Here is a 20,820-nt window from a genome sequence, read left to right as displayed (position 1 = left end):
AATTTACCTTTTAGACAAAGCATGCATTATCTTCAAGAAGCATCGGATTACACCATTCACCCACACTGTGGCTAATATTCATTGTTAACGTATGCACGCAACATCTGAAAAAAAAAATCATTTAACAGGGTCCTCGAGTCGATCTCTATAATCACCACAAAAATGACAGTTGAACAGTTAATTATTATAATAATTATAAATAAACGAAAACGATAAGCAGGTGCTCACAATGGACAATGTAGTGAACGCTACATTTTTATTGTGTCAAGACAACGCCCGCGCTATTTTTCATTTACCAAAATTTCCAAACGAAAACAACAGATTGCTTTGTCTGATCATTTCATTAGGTTTGGTGCAGAAAAATAACAATCCGAGAAATTATTTTCACTGTCGGAATCGAACCGTTTCAAAATCTTGAATGGATTTTTGAACTGTAAATGCGTTAACCTCATGACTTAGTCCGGATATCCTTATCACGTGATTACATACTAGGAAGCCCACATCTCCAGCTCACAAACGTGCATGTGTCATTTTGAACCTAAACAGCGTCGTTGTCTGAGCAGGTAAGCGTTGCATGATCCAGATATGCTATTACTTTCTATTGTAAGGTTAGGAATTCTTGAAGATTGCGCTTTATGTCAGGATGTTGAATACTGCTAGCCTACGCTTCGTTTGTATTGTGTTTGATTATGTTTAATATTTGTTATTACTTCTTCGCTGTCAGGTGGGCGATGTGTTTTGACATTCTGTCATGTAGGCAGTGCGAGCTGCTAAAACTGCGTGTCCCTTTGGTTTTAAAGTGGTCTGTACGGTACGACGAGCATGTGCCTCTAAAACCTTTCAAATGTGTAACAGGTAGATTTTGTTGGATTTTTAAATTCTGTATGGCGGGTGTTCAGTCCTCTTTCCACATATCATACGTCCAGTTATTTGACCTAGTAACATTACACCAATCAATTGTTGGGACAAATCTTGGCAAATTGTTACATATTTTGTTAGAGTCATTTTTCAGCTCGTTAGACTTATTTCGGATTCGTGTAGCCTAACTGTAGCCTATGGTGCGTCCAGGATGACTGTTCTCAAGCTAGCAACACCAGTTTACTGTTACTTTACGGCATTTAGCAGACACTCGTGCAGTCCATTTCTATCTATAGTTTAATATTTAATCAATTCAAATACAATCCCAGCTGAGAATCGAACCCACAACACCTTTGAGTTACAAGACGAGTTCTTTAACGAAGTAATTATTACATTTTTAGAGAATGAAGTCAATCCAGTCTCTCAGGGTTGGATCAGTGTTTTGAGTGACGGATAAATCTGAGTCTATCTGCTTACTCCATGCCAAGGTGACTAGTTAGCTAGTCATTAACAAACAGCAAGATAATATAGATAGCTACAGCAATGGTCTTGCAAGAAAGCAAGCAAGCTAGCTATTTATATGGACAGCTATTGTGACACGGCTACGTAGCTGACAGGTATCTAACCATGACTTACAGTCTCCATATTCTGTAGTTACCTTTATTATTGTCACTGAGCTTATTCACAGGAATGCTACTGATCAATCATTTATCAGCAAATAAGTAAACATGACAATCTAAACCTTGGATAAGTTTTTTTTAAACTATTGTCAACTTTTTACTAACCCCTTGCATCTTTTCAATCTGTTCAAACAGACTCTTTGAAGATATACATCCTACATGAAAACCACTCTTGTGGCCCCACTATCAAATTTTGCTTTTGTTTGTTTTAATAAGGCTGCAACTGCATGTAGTAGGAAAATAAATGCTAGAATTTATGTTCTTAATGTTTTTATGGAATTTCCTTTGAATTTCCTTTCCATGCTTTCTCTTCCATGTCAGGTCGTTCGCTGGACCGCCATTATTGTGGCATTTGGTATTACTATGCCCTTGAGTGAAATGTTGAAATACCTGCTGGGAAATTGCAGAAATTTTGGTAAATCTGTCAATTATTAATGAGTCTGCAATATTGATTTTGCAGTGTTAAAGTAAACCTGCCAGTGATTTTTCTGGTTTTCTGTGTGGACTGCTATGAACATCAACTGTTGGCTCCACTTTGTGTTTAGTCCCTTGAGAAATGTTTATTTTGTCAAGGTTTCTCAGCAGACTTTACCAGAATTGGGTCCATCATCCTTGTGTATATAGCCTATTTGTCGTCATTGAAAATCATTGTTAACAGAAATTACCCCATATTCTTCCCCAGTGCTTATTCTAAAAGTATAAGGCCTATACTATTATTTCCATTACATTATAGTTACTGTTACATTTTAATATGTTTAATTGTTTCAATGGGCAAAACAACATTTTCACATTGTAGGTTAACATTCATTTTCATAATTTTGTTTAAGTTGTAAAGTAACATTCATTTGAATCCAAAAATGAGTGTAATAAAAAAAGATTCTGAATTTTTCATACAGAGGAGAGTTAGCCTAAGTGAAATGTGACTTTGACACTATACTTTTAAGGATTTGGTTGGATTGAGACAGTTCTGAACAAGCGATGGAAAAAATTTGGTGTGATAATTATGACTGATTTAGAAAATGGCCACTGTGACTAGTTTATAACTGTCTGGCCGGAATTGTTTCGCGGAAGTGGAACCCAGGATGTGAGCGTGTCAGCTTTGGATTTGCAGTAAGCGATTTAGCTACATTTAGCCTACTTATAAAACGGGAGCGTGTGTGTGATCGTGAAGTGATTGAGCACTGCTGTGTGTTTTGAGAGGTTTGAATGTTGCAAAGAGGAAACCCTACAGGGCCATATGCATGTTCCTGACAGCTGTGCTGTATGTATATAGGCTATATAGGCCAAATGAAAGTAATAAGAAGCCTGTAATTGAGTAAGCGTCTGAGCACCTCCCTGCTGGCTGTATGGGCAGTCTCTTCCCGGCAGTGCATCTGGTTGTTTGGACAGTGGTGTTGCAATGCTAAAAGTTCCTGTGCATCTGTGGACTGGTACAGACAGCACGGCTGCAGCAGATCAACCACTCCTACGCGTGCACAAAGCACTTCTGGTTCATCTCTGAGATCTGACATTTATTCCTCCCAAAACATATCTTTGTCTATTTTTACCTTTTCTCCCAATTTGAAAATTTTGCCCATTCGTGTTTGTAGCCTGAAGTGTCGGCTCTGGAGTGCGGACTAGCATGCCTCCAGGCTCCCAGCCACTGCTTATTTTCAGTCTGCTGTCTACCAGCTGACAAACGCCCCTTGTTTTATAACGCAATTAGCAGTAAGTGGGTCAATGTTTTGGTAGGAAAGCAGTGAAATCCTAATCTTGTTACATGGGCCATGGTTGATTGTACAACCTCGTTGATAAGGAGCAGTTGTGTGTGTCCTTTCTCTGTTTAACAGCCACGTGCCCCACAACTCTGTCTGCCATATTCTGTTTTTCAATAAAGTAGCCTATACCACGGTGGGTATTTATTTGTGCTTTTCAGAATCCCAGGAAGTGTGTTGTGATTGGTGAATATTTTGAATGTTGCAGGGTTGACAATAACTTGACATGATTGTTTATTGTAGCGTCATTGATTGACATTACTTGAATAATGAAAACTAGTCTTTTTTTATCTTTTCTTCTTTGAAAATTGGCTTGTAATACAGGTCCGTAGCCTTTAGCAAGTAGTTTCAGTCGTGTGGATGGAGTCCTTGCAGCCGTCAGCTGAAACATGGCAAACGTAGGAGCTCTATCCTGCACTGAGCAGAGACTGTAATTCCTCATTAATGTTCTTATTGTATAACAGTGTGGGGTGATGTGGAAAACGACACAGTTCTGCAGTAAATTAGATTCTTCTCTCCTCATAAACCTTGTGTAATTATTTCATAAGAATATCTAAGGCCTCTGGCATACTGTAAAATGTCCTCTAAGCTGACGACTGAATACTATCTAACTTACTGGGTCAGAACATTGCTTTAAACAATTACTAAAAGTTCAAATTATAGAAATTATTAGCAGGAATAGCATTGCATTATAATGTGAGGAAATGAATTAATTATCCATTAAACATGGATTTAGATAAGCATGTAGGTTATATTGTGACTATAACGAAACAAAATACTAAATACAAGAAAAACACACTCGCAGTGTGTGTTGGCCTATATTCAGTCGTATAACCTTCTCATTCAAACAAGTAGCCTATATTATTCCTTTACAACTTGCATATTACGTCATGACATTATGCTACCACAGTGACTCTAAAGTTTTTGCACTTAAAGGATAAACCGGTAATTTTCACTTTTTCAATATCGTCAAAATATGAAAAGACCTGTTGTTTCTGTCCAACCCTCGATTAATTTATCCCACAACCAATTATTATTTATCTAGCGAACTCCGATATAGGCTACCGGAAGTCATAGAACTCCATTTTTGTCCAAAAAAGTATTAAAATAAGTCTAAGAGATATGCTGTTGCTTTGAGGTTCACTTGACATCAGACTGGGTCAGCATAGTAGGAGTTCGTGGTTGGGTTCCCTTGTGGTGGTGTGTACCCAGCTATAACGTCGCCATGAGAACGGATTTCACAGGGTTCTTCCCCGTCTCTTCCCCCGTAAACCGACTCCTCATGGCCGCCATCGAGCATTTTAAGTTGGGAGAGAGGGGGAAAATGGCGGAATTAAGAGGGGCCTCCTGGGAAGAGCGTTCAGCGAAAGCGGTTATCCTTGCCCCAGAGGCGGGCCCCACAGAGCGGACCGAATCCTGTCGCTGCTGGTGCTGACGGGGGCCCATGGGGTGACAATGCACAGTTGGCTATTGTTTTGCCCCCCCAGGTAGTGAAAGGCTCAGCCGGCAGGGCTTCCTTTGGCTCATTATGCCAGAGCGACTGCTGTTAATCTGGGTCCTGCAGTCTGCCTGTGACAGATGTAGATGATTGTAATCCTCCAAAGATTATTTTGTGACTATCATAATCCTCCTTGTCTTCTGAAGACAGTACTTGACTGCACCAGCACACTGGTCTTAGGAATTGACATTACAAAATCATGGGGCATTGTAAATCATAACATTAGTAATGAATACATTTCCTAAGCTTTAAAATATTTTGAGCGTGCATAGCTCAAATTAAATTTTTCGGTGATAAACAAAATGTTCTGCAGTTAATACTTAAACATGCTCGGAGATTAGCTTGTATTGCTTTTTATCCTCATCAAGCTATCAATATGTTGAGGCGTGAAGAAAGCATAAAAAATTGTAGCTGTCTTTTTGTTTTGATTGGAGAAAATGGCGTCTGACACACAGCATACGGCTGTGTTCTGTCATCTGCCCGATTCACCGAATGGGAGCGCGCCTTTAGTAAGGATTTGTCACCTTTGACCTGTCCTGCTCAGGGACACAAAAAACTGATTGGCCGGACTCTTTAGCCGTTGGTTTTGAAAGGCTGCTTGCTCAGCAGGCATGTTGTGCTCAGGTGCTTCCTTCGCTGTTCACGCTCAGCTCTTTACGTTTCTGCGCGCTGGTGCGTCTGTCGCTCAGAGCGTCCGCTGACTTTGAAGCGTCGAGCCGCTGGCAGGAGTCATTTGCATACAAGAGCAATTTAGGCTGGCAAGCCGCCCATCACCTGTGCGTAACTCCGCTTGCACTGAGCGGTGGCACGCGATAATATGCCAACCAAGACCAAGGAGATTAACCGGCACACGATTTTAGAACTACATTTGTAGTTTGTTCTTCACCCTTAAGGGTGGACTACAGGAGTAATGGCTGGCTGACAGTTTGCCCCTGCATCTTGTTCTTTGTGACTTCTTCTGTCTGAGTCATTTTGTACTGTGGGGTTAAGGCCATTTGGGTACTGCTAATGCCTCTCTAATCTCTGTCAGGTGTTTTGCCTTTTCATTTTAGAGAAGCAAAGACAGTGAATTTAGCATTCATTTTGCTGTAAATGCTGAAGAATAACTGAAAATGGAAAAAATGCAAAAATAAAAATTGGAAAAGAAAATGCCCTCTACTTCACACAGGACACTGAAGTTCTTTGCTCGTGTGAAAGAGAGGCCACTGAAGCTGTATGTCATTTCCCCGTCTTTGCAGGCGGTGGTGCTCAGAGAGAGACGATGTGGAAGGTTGTGATTGGCTTGACCCTCCTGGGCGGGGCTTGCGTGCGGCCTGGCAGCGCGAAGGAGCCCAAGGAGCCCAAGGGGCACGTGTCCGTGGTGGTGGTGGGCGCCACGGGCGACCTGGCCAGGAAGTACCTGTGGCAGGGCTTCTTCCAGCTCTACGCCGACCAGGTCAGCGGCGGCCACAGCTTCTCCTTCTACGGCGGCGCCCTGTCCGAAGCGGAGAAGGGCAGGCCGGCGCTGTTCGAGATCCTGAAGGGCCTGGCGTGCCCCCAGGGTCTGTCTGAGGACCGCTGCGCCGTCCTCAGGGACCAGTTCCTCAAGCTGGCTGAGTACCGGCAGCTGAAGTCGGCGGAGGACTACGCGGCCCTCTCGGGGGAGATGGGCCAGCGCCCGGCGCAGGAGGGCCTGGCGGAGGCGGGGCGTCTCTTCTACCTGTCCGTGCCGGCGTTCGCGTACGCCGACGTGGCCGACAAAATCAACGGCAGCTGCCGGCCTCCCCAGGGGGCGTGGCTGAGGGTGGTGCTGGAGAAGCCGTTCGGCCACGACCTGGACAGCGCGCAGGTCCTGGCCGCCCAGCTGGAGAAGTCCCTGAAGGATGAGGAGATGTACAGGATCGATCACTATCTGGGAAAGCAGGTGGGTGCCTATCTGCTGCAGTGAGCTGCAAACTGACCCTTACACCCCAATCAGATCGTATGGAGCCCAATGGCACCGTGTTTCTACAAAACTTAATATCATTTTAGCTGTATTATAAACAGTGTTTTATTTAAATGTTCCCTGAAATGATGTAAAATAATGAAATGTCCATGTAGGGCAGTTCACAGAAGTCTGCCTCTTATCAGACCCTTAAAGTAAAACAGGCTGTTTACTGTGCTGAGTGGGAGTCAGCAATTGTGATCAACAGACTCAGTTGCAAACATCTGATTGGATCAGCATTATGTGAACTTTAGGTTCTCCATAATACAGTGTAATCATGTTTTGTATTGTTGGAAAACTGATGTCATGGGGAACAAGGTGGTGTCTTTAGTGGTGGGGTGCTGACTGAAGATCTTGATACCTACAGTATGGGTCAGCACCCAGCCAGATACAAAGGTTAATCCGGTGTGATATGCTAACAGAGGTGGTGCCAGCAGGATCATTGATCCATACTGTTTTGCCATGATTGTGCCTTTATTTGAAGACTTGGTGTTTTACTTCCATCACTTTGTATATACTGTAAGCGCAGTGGTTCGGGGAGACTCGTCAACACAGTCTCCTGGGCGTATAAGCCATTTACGCATATGGCCATTTCACCACTCACATTTTGCACCATTGAATATTGTCATTATTACTAGACACACTGAACAATGAACTGCATTCAATTTTAGCCTGCCATTCCTCCTTGAGTCTTACCATATGGGCCTAGCAGTTTTAAGGTCCTAGCATACACATAGAACTTAGGATATCTGCACCCCGTAGTCACTCGCCTATACTGTACAGTGTCGTAGCAGGACACACAATTGTATTCATGCAGGCTACACAAGCCAAAGACACGTCTGCATCTAGCAAGTTAGATGGCAATTCGTATGAAGCCACACTAATGGCGGACAGCAGTCTCCTCTGTCAGTGCATAGCTGTTAGCACAGAGGAAAGGTTAAAACGTTATTTTTGGAGTCAGATAACTGAGAGAACCTTAAACGAATCCCGTTCCAGTAGCACCGGGTAAGACTACACGTGTTCCTTCACCACTCAGATACCTTCGCTTTTTGGTTCGCAGAGGGGTTTCTTATAGGTGACCTCAACGTGACAAATTTTGGTCTCTTGGTGTTGGTGATATCGATGCACCATTTGGTGTATCTGAGGGGTTTCTTACATCCAGGATGAATTAGATTTTCCCGATCCTGAATATTATTCAGGATACCTGAACCTGAATAGTTTCTAATTGTATTAGTCTGTGCATTGCTCCTGCCTGTGGCATGCACGTGTGTCTGAGGACCTGCTGGCCATTGACCTGCCTGCAAGACTCGGCTTCCCACTGCTTGCAGGCAGGCACTGTGGTCCTGGCAGTTGGCTGTCAGTTAAGACTAAGCCGTCCTTGCTTGAAGGCCACAAGGAGAATGTTAAGCACCGTTTGTTTTTTTTTGCGTGTTTAAAAGGTGGTCTCCCAGATTTTGCCATTCCGGAAAGAGAACAGGATGTTCCTGGAGCCCATCTGGAACAAACACCACATCGAGAGGATAGAAATTGTGCTGAAGGAAACCCTGGATGCGAAAGGTGAATGGTTATTGAGTGATGGTTCTACCTGACTCTTTCTGATCTACACAAAACATGATATTGGCAAAAGCCTATTGTCATTCTTGTAGCAAGGTGCAGGGTAATTAACAAATGCTCTCTACGAGGGTGAAATGTGTGCCTCTTGCAAGCAAATCCGCTCTCGATTGCCTCGAGTCACAGCGAGTCCACTCTCTGCAGCACACTTGTGTTGCTGCTCATTGTGTAGAGTTCACATCAGTCCAGCCCCCCAGAACTTGAGCTTATCCAATATCCAATCAGTAGGGCTGGGCTATATATCGATATTATATCGATATCGTGATATCGTGAGACTACATATCGTCTGGGATTTTGTATATCGTAATATCGTGATATGGCATAAGTGTTGTCTTTTCCTGGTTTTAAAGGCAGCATTACAGTAAGGAACATTTTCTGAACTTACCTGACTGTTCTAGCTTTTCTATTATTTGCCTTTACTCACTTAGTTATTACATAGGCATTACTGATGATTATTTATAAAAAATCTGATTGTGTAATTTTGTACCAATAGTCATCCCCACAATATCATCACAATATCGATATCGAGGTATTTGGTCAAAAATATCGCGATATTTGATTTTGCCCATATCGCCCAGCCCTAGTACGCAGCTGGTCTGTGATGCAGTTCACCTGTCTGTGTGATGTCACAGGCCTGTTAGTTTCTCTTGGGCTTGCTCTCAGTTTATACGACCAGTTTTATTGGCTGATTTTGTTTTGAGCTGTTGACATTGTCAGGGTAATTTTATTCTGATTTAGACCCAATTCAGCAGAGTGACATTTTATGAGTTGAGACCTTATACTCTACAATGGCATTGTCTTTGCATAACAATACAATGACATTGTAAGGTAAAATTTTGGCTGCCCCAGCCAAAATTCCACGATTGGGGTCATAAAGATCAGAAGGCTGCAAACACAGCTGAAAAGACAATTTCCCCACAATCTGGAGTTTGCCTGGAGTTCGCGACCTTTTTGCCCTGCTGGCTCTTGTGGCCTGCAGGAGCGTGGATGGGCAGATGGAACAATGACAGTGTTTGTTTTCATGTCGTAAAATCGACCACAGGCACCGTTGGGTTAGACAGGAACCTGGTTGACCATTATCCACATTATGAACTGTTGAAAGTGTTATATGTATGTGCATGTAAATGACTGGGAATAGTGTGATAAATGTGGTGGACTGTGAATAATATAGGGGGATACTGTATGTGCAGACAGGCACACTGGGCTCTTATAAGTTGGTATAGGGAGGTTTATCCCAGGTATGTATTGCCTACATAAGTTTTTGGATTATAGAAAGACCACCTTGGGCCTCCATAGAAACGTATCTTAGAGACAGATACAAAGTATCTTATAACTGTTACTAGATTTTTAATGGTTCCCCTGGTAGCAGTAGATAGTCTTTCTCTCCGGGGTACAAAGTCTTGCCACCCACCATTTCATCACACCTCAGTCAACACACGTATATGCAAACCCGTATTCGCACACACAACCACCATACATATTTATGGAGTCAGATAAACTTGGTTTTCCTCATTGCAAAACACATCTAAATAAACTTCTTAATCTTCTTAATCACTTGGTCTCTTAGTCCCTGTCACTAATTTTAAATCCTTACAGTTCGGTGTCTGGACCGACGTGATCGGCAGGGCACTAACTTTAAACCCTTACAACACGTTATTGGATATTGATAAAATTCTTTAGGATTTTAATTTGAATATGAATTGGCCTTAAATCCCAACATGTACCAGTGAAATGAAGGCACAGTCATCCCAGCCCCTGCATTCCGGCACAGTCATACTGCTCATGCATTCCAGCACAGTCATCCTGCCCATGCATTCCAGCACAGTCATCCTGGCTCCTGCATTCTGGCACAGTCATCCCTGCACCCCTGTATTCTGGTACAGTCATCCCGGCCCGCTGAGCCGCCGGCATCCGTGCGCACTCCCAGCTGCTGGGCTGCACACGGAGGTCCAGAGGGAGGCAGATGCTATCCATCAAACAGAAATTTATTTTTTTATTAATTTTTTTTAAGGGTAGCTCAGGAAGTGAACACCGTGCTCAGATGAGCTTGTTCGTACTGCAAGGCCCACCCCCTCAATCCCGCCCCCCCCCCCCGCTGCCCCCCTCTCCATTCACCCCCACCCCCGCAGCTCCCCTCTCCACCTGCCCCCCCCCGCGCTCTTCCTGCGCCGTCTCTGCAGCTCTCCCTGGGGGGAGAGCCCCAGCCACAGCGCATTCTGCTGCTGCAGTGGAAAAGGCTCATTTCACCGAGCGCACGGAGTGGCTTTCAATGCAGCAGCACCAGCACTGCAGGAATCAGTCTAACTGCCTTCCGACCTGCTCGACCTTCAGCCTGCGCGTCTCTGCACAATGCCTCATCCAGCCACGTTGCAGTGGAGTTAAATTTTCAATTAAAGGCTCCATTGCATCCCATAAAATGAATTGCAAAAGAAATCTGTTGGGACAAACGGTTGCTGAGCAAATAAACTGAAATGACCTTAGGAATATCTGATTGCAGTTCAACCGTTTTATTTAGGAAGAAACGGCTTAATAATGTAAGCTGCATTGTGGAACAAAATTTTAATCGACTGATCAGCAGAACTTCAAACTTGGAAGTTAATTTAAGTTTAAATCTGTGTGTGTGTGTGTACGGATGTTGAATAATCAATAATAGAGAAATAATAGAATAACCTTTATCTGGAATGGTTGTACTGTATACGTTCCCCTCAGATCTCAACTTCAAAATAGTAACAAAATATCCTGTTGTCTCATTGAATAAATTATGCGGCTGAACTGCTGAAAGCTCTCAAATAGATCTACTGATGTCCCTAAATGACCCAAGTCATTTGCAGACTGAAAGTAACGTAAACCAGCCACTAGGTGGCAGCAGAACATTTCTCTGGGCCTCACAGGCCCTGCTTATGCTGACTGACTGGCCATACTCCCGCAGGCTGTTCTGTCCAGGTGAGTAGGCGCTGGACATTGTACACCTGGAGGCATGAGGTGATGAACAGCTTGTTGTCTTTGCTAAGGGCTTTATGGTGTGTCTGCATGTCTGAGTTCTGCATAATGGCTAAAGGCACTAGCACAGTGTACATAACCTTTAGCTATGGCTCTCCCGTGCAACTGTCACTCAGTTTTAATCCACAGATAAAGGATGCACTGATCAATCATTTTCATGAGCTGAATATGCCAAAATGTACTTTTAAAATATGTGTTCATTAAAAAGTTTTCACCAGGGTGTGTCTTTATAATACCGATCTATAGATCCAGGGCAGGGTTTTTAATCCATCCAGAGTAAATGTCAGCTGAGGTTATTGAGAGTTTAAACATGTAAATGTTTTCATGGATTAGTCTTTAATCTGAAGGTGTGGCTGACTGTTGTTTGCAGTGTTTTTTCAGGAAGGTGGCAGTTTTAACATTCACCAGTGTGACTCGACCAGTCCATGTAAGCTCTTTCTAAAGAAACAGCCCCAGGAGAACACGTGAGATACTCAAGCACAGGTCCAACTGACTGGCACGCACGTAGACATGTGGTACGGTTCATCGTGAGTGGATGAGTCAAAATGGAGATCAGTTAAAGATGTTGTCCCATTTTGGGGAATTACGTTTCCAGGCAGGAGCAAAACCCCTCAGGCACAGCGAATCCCTAAGACCGAGACCAAGAGTTTTGGTCAGCACTGCTGTGGCCAAAGGTTCGAATGAGAAGTTAGAATATTTTGGTCGACCCTGTTGTATGTGTGATGGAACTTACAGACGGACTGCTTCTCACGCATGAATCACTGTTCCTTTCAGGTCGAACCCAGTTTTACGACCAGTATGGGGTGATCCGGGACGTTCTGCAGAACCACCTGACCGAGGTCCTGGTCCTGCTCACCATGGGCGTCCCGGCCGACGGGGCCAGCAGCCAGGAGGGCCTGCGCAACAAGCTGGCCGTCTTCGACGCTCTGCAGCAGCTGGGGAGGAGCAGCGCCGTGATTGGCCAGTATGAGGCCTACGGTGGGGAGGTGCAGGAGGAGCTGAACAAGACCAAAGACCACGTCAGCATCACGCCAACCTTCGCTGGTAGGTCCCGTCCCGCACGGGCAAGACAACGATCCACACACCGCCAGCAGGTCTCATCTCAAATCCTCTTTTTAAGTGGTTTGAGGCCTGTGATGGCAGCTCTGTTTTTCTTTTTTCTTTTTTTTGCTCTCTCTCTCTTCTTGGAGAAAGCCTTTTGACTCAGTTACTGGAAGGGAATCTGTCGAAATGTCACCTCCCACTCAGCACTATTTGGTAATTTGTATTTGTCCTTATGCTGTAGCTTGTTCTTCTGCCTAGTTGGTTTGCAGAGGTTAGGTCAGAATAGTGTTCACTGTGTGAACTAGACTGTGTTCTTGGCTAGAAATAGCTGTACAAAATAAGTATTGTATCTTATTGAACCTGTGTTTTGTGGTTGTCCATGACCATGAAATGCACTTTTTGTACGTCACTTTGGATAAAAGCGTCTGCCAAATAAATGTAATGTAATGTAATGCTGAGAGCCCAGCTGCTTTCCAGAACAAATAAAAGAACAATGATCCAAACAAATGATTTATAGGGAGAGTGCTGTGCAAGTACCCAAAGAGCTGGTGGGATCTGCTGTAAAATACCATGCAAGGAATGGGACAGCTTGATCTACCCTCTCCTTTCACGTGTAGTCCCATAAAATTGATTTAATTCCACCTAAATCCTGGCCTTTAAAAATAGTGCCGGACAGCACTATTTCTCTCTCTCTCTCTCTCTCTCTCTCTCTCTCTCTCTTTATCCATCTCTTTCTCTCTCTCTCTCTCTCTCTATCCCCCCTTATCTTCCCCATCTCTTGCCCATTTCCCAGTCATGCAGAACCAAGAGCAAACAGAGAGAAACGCCTTCTTGGCTGATTTATTGTCCTAAGTAACCTCTGATCTTGTTTTGCCTGATAAACGTGGGCTGGAAGGAAACGTGGGCAGGGTAATGGCTCAGCCGCCGTCAGGGTGCCGATCGCACCGCGGCTGGAGCCGCCTGTGAACCAGTGCGGAAAGTTCACACCTATAGTAAGGTAGGCTAAGTGTCAAACTGGCAGCGGAGAGTGTCTCACGACTTCCCTGGGTGTTGTTTGTGTCCGCCCCCAACAATACAGGGCTTCGTGATTGTGTGAGATCAGAAAGAGGCTGAACTGAGCTCAGTGTAGTGAGACTTCAGTCCGTAAATTACAGACAGTGCATATAGCCGTGCAGTTCGGTGCAGGTTTTCCCTTCTCAGCAATGGTTTCATGAAAAAGTAATTTCATGTGAAATAAAAGAAATGGTGGCTTGTCCAGTGATACTGAAATGTGTTTGGAAGGTACAGTGTGAAAGAGTCCAGGTCAGAATGAGCCTTACTGCCTGTGCTCAGCATGGTGCTGGCATAGGCTTAGCCCCACAGACTGGTACTGGAGGATGGGGGGGGGGCATATTAAATTAGATCCCTTCAAATGGATATCAAACATCTGAAAGAAGTTTCATAATCACCAGATGATGATGCTTATTTGGTGACTTTTTTTGCGCCGCCTTTGTCCGTGCTGACCACAGAAGTTTAGCACACTCATCCACAAAGTTTTGTTTGTCTAGTTTCTTTTTGTCTAGTTTCTCTCCAACAAAGGATGCCTTCAGTATTAGCTAGAGCTTGCAAAACATCTCTCTTATTCTTCTGTGATGAAACAGGCTTTCCTAGAACGTTCTGCCTTTTTGTCTCATACCCCCTGCCACCCTGATTCTCAGTCCCCTCTTCCACATCTTCTACTGTTTAACCTACCCCCCCCCCAAAAAAAGAAACCTTTCTACCTTCCCCCCTCAAGTTAATTCTAGTGACAAAGGACTACCTATTTCTGCTGTCTTACAACCCAACCACTGCACTCTCATTAATTGCTACTTGTAATGTTGGTGATGTATGAATCTAGGCCTTTTCTTCATGCACTAATTGTAAGTTGCTCTGGATAAGAGCGAGAGCACCAGATAATGCCTGAAATGTAAATGTATAAGTTTCTCTTTCATTACAGCTAACTTCAGGGTAGTCTTCTGCTTTGCTGTAAATTCAGTTCAGGTTGCTGCTTGTCTTTTTATGCCTTTCTCAGTAAAAGCATGTTGTTTTTTTTTAAATGCCAGTTGCCGACACTGTTCTTGGTCTTCATTTCAAGCTTCGAATATTTGTTTGTGATATGAACTTGAAGTGTAAATCATTTTAAGTTATATTCCCATTTTCACCCTAATTTACAGTGCCCAATTTCAACTGCAGCCCCATCTTATTGCTGAAACATCAGTTTGGGGGCTACACAGTGCCATGTATGCCCTCCAAAACAGAAGCAGGCAGCTGAATGCTTCTCTTGTGCCCTAAAACTCGGCAAACTACTTTGCAAGACCTTCTGATAGAACTGGCACAGGCAGGTCACATGCATGTAAGGTAATTGCTAGGTATTCGCTAGGTGAGCCGGTAGGGATTACCCTGACAACCCAAACCCTCCCTCTCTTGGCAAGGCTGTGTCTAAGCCACTACCAACCACAGTTAGCAGTGGTGGAATTTGGATTATTGTCTAAGCTGACAGCCATGTCATTCATATTTTAATCCAGTGAGTTATTTCATAGCCAGTTTTTTAAGTGTATCAGCTGACCATGTTGACAAGAAGAATGAAAGATTTGAAGTTCAGTAGATATGAAGTGTACGCTAATGAAAAGCTGTATAGCATAAAATGATACAATTAATTTAATGAACGGATCCATTTCATACATTACCATTAGTTTATTTTGTGTCATACTCCTAAAAAATTGATATCTGATTTGCTTTTAAGTTTTAAAAAACTCTTGTGCTAAATTGATTCCAACGCTTGGATTTTCCTTGTTTCAAATGTGAGTGAGTTGGAAATGACTTTGTTATATGTGGATTTCTGTACTGGTACAATTAATGTTACAGCTACATTTGAGTTAGAGTTGCACCTACTTCATATATTAATACTTCATTAAAACATCAGTTTTTAATATCAGTAATAAAATATACCATCAGCCATTTTTTAAAACCTTTATTGGGGGCAATCTGACGCATGGCTGCACATGTAGCTAATGATACCTCAAACAGAAAATCTAAAAACGTGATCGAGTGAGCTTCGCCTCTTTTCTTCAAAGGTGTTATGGTGCACATGGGCAACGCCCAGTTCGACGGCGTTCCCATCTTCCTGATCTCGGGGAAGATGCTGGACGAGCGCGTGGGCTATGCCCGGGTCCTCTTCAAGAACGAGGTGTTCTGCGTGCAGAGCCCGGACGCGGTCCACTGCAGGCCGAGGCAGATCGTCTTCTACTTCGGGCACGGCGACCTCAAGTACCCCGCCATCCTGGTCAGCAAGAACCTGTTCCGGCCGGCCGCGGTGGCCGAGGGCTGGAAGGAGGTGACGGAGCACGGGGACGTCGGGCTGTTCGGCCTGGCCCTGTCGGACTACCACGTCCAGGCCCCCGCGGCGCAGAGGGACGCCTACGAGCTGCTCATCGCGCAGATCCTCCAGGGCCGCAAGGACTGCTTCATCAGCACGGAGACCCTGCTGGCCTCCTGGGGCTTCTGGTCGCCGCTGCTGGCCTCCCTGGCGCACGAGTTCCCGCGCCTGTACCCGGGGGGCGCCGCCAGCGGCAGCATGCTGGACCTGCAGGCGCACGGGCGGGAGCTGGCCTTCGTCAGCGAGGCGGTGGTCATCCCGCAGGACGGAGGGGTCAGGGTCGGGGTCGGCGGGGGGCCGGGGGCTGCCGAGAGCTTCCAGGTGATGCAGGGAAAGTTCCGGAGCTCGGACATGGTGTCGGCCTGGGCGGAGGAGCTCATCAACCGGCTGGCGGCGGACCTGGAGGCGGCGGCGGAGGAGGCGGTGCGGGAGGGCGGGCAGTTCCACCTGGCGCTGTCGGGCGGCTCCAGCCCGCTGGCGCTCTTCCAGCGGCTGGCGCTGCACCACTACGCCTTCCCCTGGCGCCACACGCACGTGTGGATGGTGGACGAGCGCTGCGTGCCCCTGACGGAGCCCGGCTCCAACTTCCGCGCGCTGCACGACCGCCTGCTGCTGCAGGTGCGGCTGCCCTACTTCAACGCCCACCCCATGCCCGTGCAGCTCAACCAGCGGCTGTGCGTGGAGGAGGACGGCGGCCCGCTGGTCTACGAGCGGGACATCGCCCGGCTGGTCAACGCCTCCAGCTTCCACTTCGTGCTGCTGGGCGTGGGGTACGACGGGCACACCGCCTCGCTGTTCCGGGACACCCCGCTGGCCGCCCACGGGGACAGGCTGGTGGCCCTGACGGAGAGCCCCGTCAAGCCCCACCAGCGCATGAGCCTCACCCTCAGCGCCATCAATCGAGCGCAGAGGGTGGGCGTGCTGGTGACGGGCAAGGGCAAGCACGAGCTGATCACCCAGCTCAGCCGGGTGAAGGACGAGCCGCGGAAGTACCCCATCACTGGGGTGCGGCCCGCCGCGGGGAAGCTGGTGTGGTACATTGACTATGACGCTCTCCTAGGGTAAGAGACCCCCCCCCCCCCCCCACACCATCACCACAGGTTTGGGCACAATGCAACCTATCACTGTGAAACAGTTTTTTTACCAAATAAAACACCTGAGAACTGTACTTTTTTACCTTTTGAAAGCTCTTTCAAGCCTTCTTCTGTTTTTCTGTGAGATTTAATTTGTCTTGGTTGCTTTTATTGTATTGGGGCCAACAATCGTTTTTTTTGTAAAAAGTTAATTCAGTCCAAGATTTTCTTGATTATGGACTTCTAAAAGACACAAGAAATGCAGGTTGATTTGTATTTTTTGTGTGACTGGTTCAACTGTGTGTGTGTATCTGTCTGTCTGTGTATCTGCTTGCGTGTGTATTGTTGGCTTGGGGTATTTGGTGTGGGTGATAATCAAAAGAAATGAAAATAATGAAGGATACACATTTCCTAAAGGGGTGATTGAATAATGCAGCTATTTTACCTTGAACTTCCAAGTAATCTTTCCTTATTGGTGTAATGCCAGGATGATTGTGCACACACACTAAACTTGTTGGTAGCATTGCCTAGGTAATGACATCACCTTGTTTGGTTTTATTAACTTAGAAAAATCTGAAAATGAGAAGTTTGGGGTTTGGGGAGGGTTGCTGGAAGTCTTGTCGGGATGATTTCTAAACGAACTGTTTGCACATGGTTTTTATATCAGTGGATTTTAATCGCCACACGCTGTGAAACTTGATTTTACTACTGAGAGAGCAATCAAAATGGTGCACTTTATATCACCCATCGGGACTCATTGGGCCTTCAGTCTCCTTTATGACTTTCTTGTCCTGTCCAGCCGTCGTCCAGAGTGATTTGAGGTTTAGAGTTCTCGTGCCCTTTGAGCTCAGTAGAATGCCAGGTCTTTACGCTCTTGTGTGCAGTGATTTGCTTTTATTTGAAGGTACATTGACCAAGCCTCTGAAGTGTTCCCCCCTCCCCCCCTCTTATTTTTGTGTCTAATTATTGAGTGAAGTGAGTGTGATGCTTCAGAAACAAGTTCAGCCTCCCCATAGCTACACTACCTGTCCGAAAGTACGTGGACACCTGACATCCAACATCTAATCCAAAATTATGGGCATTAATGTGGAGTTGGTCCACCCTTTGCTGCTATAACAACCTCCACTCTTCTGGGAAGGCTTCATACTACATGTTTGACTATTGCGGCAGGGATTTGCTTCCATTCAGCCAGAAGAGCATTTCTGAGGTCAGGCACTGATTGGGCGATGGCTCGCAGTTGTCTTTCCAAATGATCCCAAAGGTGTTGCATGGGGTTGAGGTCAGGGCTCTGTGCAGGCCAGTCAAGTTCTTCCATTCTTTTCTCGACAAAACCATTTCTATATGGACCTTGCTGTGTGCCTGGGGACATTATCATACTGGAAAGGGCCTTCCCCAGTCTGTTGGGGAAGCACAGAATTGTCTAGAATGTCTTTGTATGCTGTAGCGTTAAGATTTACCTTCAGTGGAACTAAGCGGCCTAGCCCAAACCATTAAAAAACGGCCCCAGACCAAGGGGTGTCCAGATACTTTTTGTCATATAGTGTATGAACTAAAGTGCCTTTCTAGATGAAGAACAGACACCAACTTAATTGAGATTTAGCTTTTGCATCTCAAATGTGTGGTCCAAGTCCAGGAAAAGATAAGGATTTATTTTTGCTGCTCACACAGATAGCCTATTTAGATTTATTTTCTTTTAAGTCTTAAAATCATTTATAGAACACTTGGCATTAAGTTTTCCTGTGATAAAATTATTTATTTTTATTGTTTTCACTGTTTACAGTCACTGATTGATCACCAAACCGGAGTGAATGATTTTTCTTGTTATTTTGTACTGCTGTCTAAATACTGCCATAAAGTGATTCTGAAGCCTATGATATGAATAAATCGGAACATACCTGCCTGCTTGTGGTAGGTCTTTGGCTTTTGACTGTCAAATTTTAACCTTTTACTTCCTGCAATAAATGCCAACTTTTGTAAACATGGTTGTTGTCTGTTTAAAAAAAAAAATCTAATTTAACAAGGTATTCTGTTTGTCTGCTTTTAATGAATTTGTGGAGTAAAAATTTGTTCAGAGTTGATCCTGCAGTACCTATGAAACTCTTGCAGAGGTTTTTACTTGTGCCATTTTGTTACTCTTTGAACTTTTAAGAAGAAATGCGACAGATTTGACTTTTTTTCTCTCTTCAGGGCACTAGTGCTTTTGGGTTTGATGATGGGAATCACTTTCTCTGTCACAGCAATCACTCATCTGCAGGTCTAATGACTTGAAGGAGATTGGCCAAGAAGGTGGGCTTCTAAAAACAATTTAAGGGGCAGTATGTGGTGCTAACGCAAACTCCAGTCCCTGTGATGATGTCAGGTTTACTGCTGTTGTAGCAGTGAGAGTTTAATTATGTTCCTCTCACAGTTCCGTGACGTCTTAGAAAGTCTTGTGAAATTTCTGTGACCCAACCTGTGCGGATAAAATGGCACCATCAGTCATTGTTTTTATTCAAATCTAAAAATCTACAGTGTCTTGTATGTGTGTGTGTGTGTGTGTGCACGTGTGTGTGTTTCTGCATGTACGCTTGTGTGTGTGTGGCTTGGTGTCTTTGAGATCAGTCACCTGAGATAACACAAAGGAAGTGATACAGTCACTGTGAACATGGGGCAATCTTCCCTACGAGGCAGCTGTTTAACATTTGTAATCTCATGAAAGCCAAGAAAGTTGTCTGCCTTTCCTCACCGCCAGGCCCACCATCATCTGAGCCATCACATATCATATCTTGTGCAAACTGGCTGACATGCTGGTCACCAGTCGGCACCCTGAGCCGACCAGAGGAGGATGGGTTCCCTTGAGCTGGTTCCTTCCAAGGTTTCTCCCCATCTGCCACAGGGAGTTTTTCCTTGCCACTGTTGCCTTAGGCTTGCTCCTGTGGGGGTTTAGGCTAGGGTTGTCTGTAAAGCGTATTGTGACAACTGTTGTAAAATACCCTATACAAATAAAATTTGTCACACACAGAGAGGATGGGGACTTTCCAGAACAGAATGAAAAAGGAGAAGAAGGTAAAGTGTGTGTTGTCTGAACAGGCGGCCTCCAGCAGAGAGCTGCTGCCTGGCATGAGACCTGCAGATAGGAGGATGAGCTCATCTGTGTCTCCAGACGGTTCCGGAGGCCGAGGTGCCAGGCTGCCGGCTGACTCAATCCAGGCGAGGGGCAGTACGCGCGTCTCTACCGCTCAGAGTCTGCAGGAGCACAGGAGCCGCGTCGCCCGTGGAGCCTGACAATTTAATGAATTCTTTTATTCATCCCTCTTTTTTTGGGGGGGCTTTTTCAGCTTAATTTGGATAGGACAGTGTAGAGAGGCAGGAAGAATTAGGAGGAGAGAGAGGGAAAGACGTGCGACGAAGGCCGGTGGTCGGATTGAGCGTGCGGGTAGCGCTCTACGGACCGCGCCACTAGAGGCCCCTTCTTTTATCCATTCTGATGACTACCTTGCGGGGGGTAGTCATCACACAAGAGGTGCGTGAGACAGAGCCCGGGCTGAAACTGACCTCGAGCTGCCCTTGTTCTTCAGTGGTTTGCCACGTGAAGCCCTCGGTGCCAATCTCCACCTCTGCCCCTGCCCCACTCCCACTCCACCCCCCCCCCACCCCCTCCCATTTCAATTCAATTTCCTGGAAAAGGGAGTGTAGCATCTGAGCTATTGCTCAACCATCAGAATCTGGAGGGAGAATATGGGTACAGGGTGAGACCGAAACCGATGAGCCATGTCTGCAAGCAGAATGCTTCACAGCACCTGAAAACTAGGCCCTCTTCACCACAAGTCTGGCCTCTTGCCAAAAAGTTAATTAACGCTCAGAAGCAGTAGACAGAAGTGCACTGTGTTATTTCTGTACTGGGTGGAATGAGCCTTGTACTTAAATATACTGAGTACTGGGCTGAACCCTCAAAAGTCTGAATCC

The 20,820-nt window shown here is 45.3% G+C and overlaps 1 protein-coding gene across 2 annotated transcripts; it reads left to right on the top strand.

Moving 5' to 3' along the window:
• The first annotated feature begins 440 nt into the window (after nt 1-440).
• h6pd (hexose-6-phosphate dehydrogenase (glucose 1-dehydrogenase)) lies at nt 441-18,853 on the top strand. 2 transcript variants are annotated; one of them, XM_064304589.1, is made up of 6 exons: nt 506-563; nt 1,860-1,953; nt 6,029-6,693; nt 8,193-8,310; nt 12,139-12,408; nt 15,501-18,853. In XM_064304589.1, exons 2-6 carry the CDS (start codon nt 1,902-1,904, stop codon nt 16,865-16,867), a joined length of 2,472 nt encoding a protein of 823 aa, XP_064160659.1. In that variant the 5' UTR covers nt 506-563; nt 1,860-1,901; the 3' UTR covers nt 16,868-18,853. The 2 variants fall into 2 exon arrangements, with proteins under 2 accessions (XP_064160660.1, XP_064160659.1); XM_064304590.1 differs by lacking the exon at nt 1,860-1,953 and having other exon boundaries at nt 441-563.
• Nucleotides 18,854-20,820: the final 1,967 nt, after the last annotated feature.

Source organism: Anguilla rostrata, chromosome 13 (genome assembly GCF_018555375.3).
Source record: "Anguilla rostrata isolate EN2019 chromosome 13, ASM1855537v3, whole genome shotgun sequence".
In the NCBI taxonomy this organism is placed as follows: Eukaryota; Metazoa; Chordata; class Actinopteri; order Anguilliformes; family Anguillidae; genus Anguilla; species Anguilla rostrata.
This window is presented reverse-complemented; position numbering and strand designations above follow the sequence as displayed.